General features: G+C 40.3%; 1 protein-coding gene across 2 annotated transcripts; it reads left to right on the top strand.

The window, feature by feature from the left end:
* The first annotated feature begins 4,542 nt into the window (after window positions 1-4,542).
* On the top strand, window positions 4,543-8,633 carry nif3l1 (NIF3 NGG1 interacting factor 3-like 1). 2 transcript variants are annotated; one of them, XM_080872917.1, is made up of 7 exons: window positions 4,543-4,582; window positions 5,207-5,802; window positions 5,922-6,078; window positions 7,199-7,322; window positions 7,419-7,557; window positions 8,071-8,154; window positions 8,244-8,633. In XM_080872917.1, exons 2-7 carry the CDS (start codon window positions 5,217-5,219, stop codon window positions 8,426-8,428), a joined length of 1,275 nt encoding a protein of 424 aa, XP_080729043.1. In that variant the 5' UTR covers window positions 4,543-4,582; window positions 5,207-5,216; the 3' UTR covers window positions 8,429-8,633. The 2 variants fall into 2 exon arrangements, with proteins under 2 accessions (XP_080729043.1, XP_080729042.1); XM_080872916.1 differs by having other exon boundaries at window positions 4,554-4,676.

Genomic DNA, 8,633 nt, shown 5'->3' with positions numbered 1-8,633 from the left:
CCGAAACGGATTCAGGAGTATCTGTGGAACAAGAAAGTTTTACGTGTCTGCCTGAAAGGAACCCAAAGACTCATTTAGGTGTAGACCATATTGTCCTTGTGACTTCTTGCATTCCAGTAACGTGCAGTCATTTCACTCCAGAAAGAAGTGATTTAAACATGAAAAAGTTTAGGGACTCTGCTCTGCTAGGATTGAGTAAAAACTTTGGAAGGACACTAAGAAACTATGTCACTGAAAAGAGGCAGAAATGTGGGATTTTGTGACTGATGCATAACAGATTTAAAGGTATTAAGAGCAACAAAAAAAAACCTCCCCCAAAACAAAAAAAAGAGGTTCATGTCCCAGAACGTGTCCTTTTAGAGAGACAGTCTGAGCCATTATTTGAGGTTAATACTCTCTGTAAGTTGGGAACTTCACGGAAATATGGACATAAAACACAGAGAGGAGCTTAAAAGTATTAAAGAGTATTATAACCCCATATCCATTAAAAAAAGAAAGGAAAAGAAAGGTTGAGTGAAATTTGAGGCACGTGAACACTTTTTTTTTTTTTTTTTACCTGTGGACTGATTCATTCTTGCAGTTGGTGATCAGTAATTGTGTCATACCGATCCACAGTGTGCGCAGCTGGGATTAAATATTGGGGCTGAATTCAGGGATGTGCCACGGGACAAGCTGTACTGTCACATTCGGGGAACACCAGCCAGGCAGATGTTGCTGCACGACAAACTGGGCACAGCATCAAACAGACAGACAGATGGGGCATGAGGACTTAAGTGAACCTAATTACTAAACACACATCTGTGAATGGTGCTCCACAGAGAGAGTGTTCGCTCTGCTGGTATGCTTAATGGATAAGTAACAAAATATCTGGTCTTTTATTACTATTATTATTATTACTTTTATTTTGAAATGATTGTTCTTCTATGTGGATTGGGACTCAGACACTGAAACAAAAAAAGTGACAAGATTTCACTGCTATTAATGGCACACTAATGTAAGTGAGGGTGTTTAAAGAGGAGGGTGGGGGGCACATTTAACCTTACGGGTGTAGTGCCAAGCGAGGGTTGATGAGTACAGAGGAAGAATCTGATGATGTAATGCTCACTGGCTGGCCTTTGCCCTGATCCTTCCTGATCCCTCTAACATCCGGCATCAACCTTTATTGCATTAATCCTCAGTAATCTCTCTCTTGGTTGCTCTCAGACTCAACTCTGATGTAGCCTCTATACCCAATGACTTCTTCTCAGCCAGACACATTAAAAAAAACAACCCTTACCATTTTAACTTATTGCACTGATAGCCCCTTCCCCAGGCAGATTTCATTTGGTTAGCTTTAATCTTTCTGAGAAGAGTCGGATGCACTGCGGGGTATCTGCTGCTGGAGCACCTGCCCTGTGAGAGTAAATACAGCTTATCAAAGTCATCCAGTTGTTGCTTGCTCACATTAATCTGTGAATTTGTTTTGTAACATTGAGTACAGACAATATTGCATAACACCAGCGCTATAAACATCGGGAAGCTCGTTGTTGAAAAACACTAAGCCGAACCGTAACGACTTGAGAAATATTGTTTTTCTTAACTGATTCTTTGGGATGCTCAAATCCCAAAGATTTGGGATTTGAACAATGAAATAACAATGAAATGTTGTTATTTCATTATTTCACTGCTACAAATACTTCTACAAATACTGTTGCCCAGAGGTGTGGACTCGAGTCACATGACTTGGACTCCAGTCGAGTCATTAATTTTATGACTTTAGACTTGACTTGAAAAAATGTTCTAAGACTTGTGACTTGACTTGGACTTTTACACCAATGACCTGGGACTTGAATTGGACTTGAACCGGTTTACTTGAAAAGACTTGATATTTTACCCCAAATATAAAATTTAACATGCATATTATATAGATTGAAAATGTGACGTCATTCACGGGTAGAACCGCAAAGGATTCTGGGAACTCGTGGCAAGCGGTACTAGCGCACGCAGGCTTTCAACTAAAATCAGTTATACAGCGATAAAAAGAAACACAAAAATGTCAAGAAGCCGTTGTATTATTAACTGCAATAGCATGACAGCCACGGGAAGCCGACGGGTAAAGAGATCGGTTGTTATCGGATTACGTCGTTGAAGAGAAATTGTTCGAGCCATGTTTCCGAAGTAACAAAGACGCGACGGATGGCCTGGATTGCAGCCATTCAAAGATCAAATATAACGTCCCAGAACACTCCAGCTCACAGGTTAGTCTGCTCCAAGCATTTACACGAAGGTCAGTCTGCTGTTGTAGTTATTACGTATTTTATCATAACATAATTGTTGATGTAGGTTACAAGCAAGTCTGGCGCTGAACAGAAATTGTCGCGCTATGCTCCTTTATTTATTGTGTTTATTGTGCATAAATAGTGAATTGTCCTGACACAATATTGCGTTTCGCTTCTGTTATTATGGTACATTGACAAAAACACATACTTTTATTCACAGAATAAAACAGGTTTTTTGTATCACTAATTGCCCAGTACGATTACAGCATACAGTGTTATTGTCACTGCTACATTTCTGTGATGGGTACCAGAAATTATTTCCACTACTAATTAATTACCATTGAGCTCAAAGGTCCTATTAATAAACTGTTAATGAATGTGTATTTATGAAGACGATTTGTGAGACTGGTAAACTTATGATACGTACAATAGTCTTTCGTTCTACACGGTGCATTTCAAGGTCCTGTACCCATCCGTCGGTAAACTGTACCTGGGCTTGTTGCAGTGACCTGAAGTTACTAAACTTCATGAGTGTGTGCACTCACTCCAAGAAGCGTATAATTATAAATATGCATATAAATATGCTACGATGAGATAGCTGACTTCATCTAACTAGCAAATGTTGTCCAGGCTACGTTGGTGATACAGTTTTTTTTTCATATGTATGATATTTTTGTCATGCGATTTTAAAGCTGGTCCTACAACCGCATCCAAGAATAACATGCAGCTTATCTCAGAACTGTCGGTGAAAATTATTCTTGGAGCTAGGTTTAATTGAGCTGCATTTTAAAGAGGTGCAATTTCACAATTTGTGTATATTTTCTAAGTTCACTATTTTGTCATGTGTTGAGAAAAACACAGATTTTAAAATTACATGGTCTAATATTTACATTTAGCATATAACTGCAACATTATTTTTTCGTTTTTTTTTTTTAAAGACTCGAAAGGACTTGAAATTCAAAGTTTCAGACTTGTGACTTGACTCGGACTTTTACACCAGTGACTTGAGACTCGACTCTGACCTGCCTGACATTACTTGAGACTTGACGTGAGACTTGCAAAACAATGACTTGGTCCCACCTCTGCTGTTGCTATTTGCACTACCTTAACGGAAAAAGAAAGGACTGAGTGGGACAGGAGAAGTGAGTGATGAGGGAATTCTGTGCGTCTCAGTCTTACTGATGTGCGACCTGTAATAAAGAGATCAGTAAGCTGCTTCACCTTCAGCTAATTAACTTCCTTTTGGCCTCTGTTTGAAAAATGTGCACAAGTTGTGTTCCTTTAAATGAATACTGTAGCTGAACAGTGAGCCACTTGTGAATCTTTCAATGCGTCTGTTGTTTTCTTTTTCTTTGGTGGCCAGCGTTATATTTTTTATGCTGTAGCGTACTGGGACACCACAGCTGATTTCCGTAAGACCGTCTTAAGGAAATCACCTTCTGTCCTCTCAGTGCTGAGGAAACTTGTCAGCATAATGGACACGGCCTCTAATCTTGCATCAGAGTCACACCAGAGCGCCTTCAGGTGTAGACCAATAAGACATGCGGTGAACTAAAGGTGACACAGGAGGTCTTTGCAATCAGCGTCCAACAATCTCTGCAGCACTGAAACCAATTATAGAAGAGATGTACACAAATGCCAAACAGAGGACAATAAAAAGGGGAGTAAAACGTACACCAGTCACTCTTTCCCACAAAATCCAAACCAAACCAAATATATAACCAAATTTTCCCGAGTTCAACAAAGTCTTGATAATACTGTTTATTTTATTCATCGATGCAGATTCCTGAATATTAAAACCACCTTTCTTCAAATTTTATGAAGGATATGTGAAACTTTAAAAAGTAAAAAAAATAAAAGGACATTTACAAAGCTCTGTTTCTATTTTTTATTATTTATTTATTTCATTTGGGCTGAATTAATATCACTTGTAATTATGTTAATATCATTCATTGTTATTCTCTATTTTCCTCTTTGTATTGTTGCACATGCGCTCAGTCCTTTCTATATTTAAGTTGTAGTTTCTGTGTCGATGGCGCAATGGCCAGTTTTTGGGTGATAAATAAAAAAGAAGAAGAAAGTAACCATATATGTTAAATAAAACTTACTTTATAATGCTTACTATAACTAATTTATACTGCTAAGTTTATAAGTTATATGTATATGTCCTCATGGTCAAGACGAAAGACATAACTTGACCCCATAAATAAATAAATAAATAAATAAATAAATAAATAAATAAAGCCATTCATTAAGTAAAAAAAAAAAAAAAAAACCAACTGTTGCGGACGGAAGCCGAAAAGGGACATCGTGCGAGTTCTGCAGTAAGTACAGCCTCTGCCACTACATCAGAATATATTTAGCTAAAAACTGAAAACCATCGTGTTATTAGTTTCCATCCGTCAGAAACAAGCGACGGTAAGTTGCCTCGTGCATGTATTTACATGCTGGTGTGTTGACGTTAAAGGACGGTTTACTGTGGCAGCTAAAGGCAGCTAACTAGCTCTGCTGTTAGCTGCACGCTTGGCAGCTGTCACAACTCAAAGCTGCTGGTTTTAAGTCTATGAAGGTTTATAATAATCATAAAGTGCAGGTATGTGGCTTTTACTAAATGATTTGCTCCGGACTAAAAAAAATGTACGCTTAAGAGTTGTAGCCGTCTGTTTGCATTTGTTGCTAACTGTTCTGATTAGTGTTTAACTTTGGATGGAGTCTTTAAGCGAGGCAAAAACAGCATGTGTATCCATGTGGAAATGGGCAGGTGGAAATGCGTATAAAACCATACAAAACCGATCACTGGATTAAGTTAAAGTGGACAGTGGAACGAAGAAGAAGATGATAGCTCAGCAGTTGTTAGTTTCAGTCTTGTACAAAAACCTGCAGTCACATATGAATCTGTGAATGTCTAACATTTATGATTATTTAGTTATTTCTTTTTGTCCACACAGATCTCCCCTGATGTTGACTGGATGTAGAAATCTCGCTTGGACATTTTTCTCGCTCACCAGTAGAAGGCTTTGGACTAGACAGAGTTTTAAGTCCCGAGCTGCTCTCTGCTCTTCAGCCTTTTCATCAGTCCTTCATTCTCTTCCTTCATCTACCCACAGTCATCACATCCTGCCTAGCAGACAGAGCTCAGCTCGCCTTCCTCCGTCTGTTAATTTCTCCTCAGTTCATTCGTCCGGTCTGATGGAATTAAAGGAAGTCCTGCAGGTTTTGGAGCAGCTTGCTCCGCTGTCGCTTGCCGAGTCTTGGGATAATGTCGGCTTGCTGGTGGAGCCGAGCAAACCTCGGCCCGTTAAGACCATTCTGCTGACCAACGACCTCACAGATGCCGTCATGGAGGAAGCAGTGGCTGTGAGCTGCGATCTCATTATTTCGTATCACCCGCCGTTGTTTCGGCCAATCAAGCGTCTGGTTCAGAAAGACTGGAAGCAGCGGCTGGCTGTGCGGGCCGTGGAGGTCGGCATAGCGGTCTTTTCCCCTCACACTTCATGGGATTGCGTGAAAGGAGGCGTGAACGACTGGCTGGTTGGAGGACTTGGTGAGAAGTCTCTCTGAATGTAAAATGTGATGCTCGCACTTAAATCATTAGATATGAACACGATGCTTATTCACTGACCTTCATTTCATCCCCACTGCTTTTTTTCTTTGTCGCATCAGGCAGCGGTCAGGTGTCGGTGTTGAGTCAGGTTCTCGGCGCCGCCTCCCACAGTCACAAACTGGAATTCACGGTCAGAAGCGCAGAGGAACTAAACATGATCATGGAGGAGCTGAAGGCTTGTGACGGTGGAACGACCCTACAGCATTCAGGCAGCAGGTTGTGTTCAGACATCACCGATTAGCAACAAGCTTTAAAAACCATTTTGGTAGTTTTGTCATATATGTGTTACTTTTGATTTATTTCTTACAAACACACATTATTGTAATTTGCGTTTAGCTTTAATCAAAGCTGGAAATCACCCGCAGACACTTGAAGCCATCACAGGTAATCCAAAGCTGCTTTTGGACTGTAACTATTACCAAAGATTTGTTTCAGTTTGCATTCGGACCACTTACAGAAACTTCAAATGTATATATTATACATTTTATGTCTGAGGAGTTGAAAGTAAGGCTGTGTTTAGCCCCTTTTCCCAACTAAAACCAAAATGTCATTATTATGGTAAACATCAGGTAGTATGGCACTACGAGTATGGATGCTCGAAGGCCTTAAAATAATTGGATATTCTATCACTGAAAGCGTATTTCTAAGGCTGTAGAAACTGTAGAGGACTGATACTTTATCTACAGTTTCTCATGCATAAAGCACATAATATCCTTTTAAAACTAAGTCGGATGAATAATTTTACACATACTAAAGTTTGAATATGGGGAAAAAGAAAAATGAACAACATTTTGATCCAACTTTAGTCTGATTTTTTTCCCCCTCCTATATAAGACACCATATTCAAAATCAAAATCTTTTTTTCTTGTTTTAGAAATAATAATATATCCAAACTTAATGATGGATTTCTCTTCTTCCTCCTTGCATATATTTTCAGATTTTTCTTTGTTTTTTTTCCCTCTTCTTTTTAAGCCTTGCTTTAACAGCTGTTGTTTGCGTGGCTAATGCTTTACTGATGTTAATGTCACCTTTGTTTAGTGGTCGTTCGGTTTATGTGTTTGACACTCACACCCAGACCAATCACAGTACACTTACATCACTCAAAGTGCCTTTTAAGTTGGGAAAGAAGCTTTTCTGTAGTTGTAAATCATGGATTAAACATGGAACAAAGAGTCTGAAAGAACCTCAGCACAGTCAGAAACCAATGTTTTCAAAATTCATGTCTCAGTTATCGAGACATGACAGTTATGTAATGGATGTAAATCGTACACTTGATGTTATTAAGCCTTTTGTTTCTTTGTACTGGTAAATAACAGTTCATGTCTCTTCATATTAGACCAGACAGCAGTGGTATCCATGTAAGCGTAACCTGTTGTGACTCAGCGCTGACCCCGAGTGTCCAGGCTCTGTTAGGACACGGCACTCCCAGCCAGTCTCTCACCATCGTAAAGTTAGAAAAGGTGCGGGCTGTTACAGGAATCTGAAGAAAAAGTTCCTGACTATTGTTATGATTAACTTGTTCTGTTCGCATTAGTAACACTTCATCTTTTCTTTAGCCCCCTCTCCTGGGCCACGGCCAAGGCCGATGCAGCGTTTTGGACCAGCCAGTGACTGTCGGAGCAGCCGTCCAAAAACTGAAATCTCACCTGGGTTTGAGTCACCTCCGTTTGGCTCTGGGCTGGGGGCAGACGCTGGGTGAGAGACGAGTGGACACACACAAATCTGTCACTAAATTAGAATAGTTCAATTATAACACGCTCACATTTAATTTCTACCACGGTTGCAGTAAGGGTAGAAACGTAGATGGAGGTTCAAGAATTTCCACCCATTAGCTCTGCACTCTTTTTTTTCTTATATTAAGTGGGCTTAAACGTGTAGTTCAATATCATTACACTGACAGAAAGGGCAGTTTTGCTCGTTCGGTCCACTTAAGATCAAAGTGGGCTGCAAGTGGCCCATGATGTCAAATTAGTTGGACATCCCTGCAGTAGAAGGTCATGGAGGACATGAGTTCATAAACACTGGTCACTCTGGTCAGTTTGGGAGTCTTTCACAGTCGTTTACGCTCACATGCACAGAAAATTTAAATTCACTGATAATCTGAATGAGCAGAACAACAAGCTGGAGCACCCAGAGGAACAGAGAGAGCATGCAACTCCACACAGAAAGAAGAAAAGTCATGTCCCTGTTCTGTTTTTCCTTCCCCAGAGTCCTCTGTGTACACTGTGGCTGTATGTGCTGGGTCAGGGGTCTCAGTACTGAATGGAGTCAAGGCAGACCTCTATGTCACAGGTAACAAACATTTAATTTTATTAGTTTAAATATCACTAAAACGTCTTCGTATCACAACGCTTGCAGACATAATTATGCCCCTTTTTCAGGGGAGATGTCCCACCATGAAGTGCTGGATGCTGTGGCAAAAGGAACCAGCGTGATCCTCAGTGACCACAGCAACAGCGAGCGGGGTTACCTGGCTGTGTTCAGGGAGAGACTAGCCGTGCGCCTGCCCGATAGCGTAACAGTGGTCCTGTCGAAGGCTGACAGAGACCCTCTGGAGGTCGTTTGACTGACTCTTGATTGGAAGTCACAGTAGTTTTTCTGAAAGATGACTTTTTACTACAGATATGTGTGACATTTTGGCAACCCCCCCGGAGTTTAACATGCAGGCTCTTTACGTAAGGCTATCCACTGGCTGTGCCTTGAAAATATTGTTAAATGTTGTTGTATTTATCATGTCTCTCTGGAAGGGTCTTAATAAAATGGGCTGTGGT

Source organism: Rhamphochromis sp. 'chilingali', assembly GCF_963969265.1.
Source record: "Rhamphochromis sp. 'chilingali' genome assembly, chromosome: 22".
Taxonomy (NCBI): domain Eukaryota; kingdom Metazoa; phylum Chordata; class Actinopteri; order Cichliformes; family Cichlidae; genus Rhamphochromis; species Rhamphochromis sp. 'chilingali'.
Note: the sequence above shows the minus strand (reverse complement) of the source record. Positions and strands in the feature narration are given on the sequence as shown.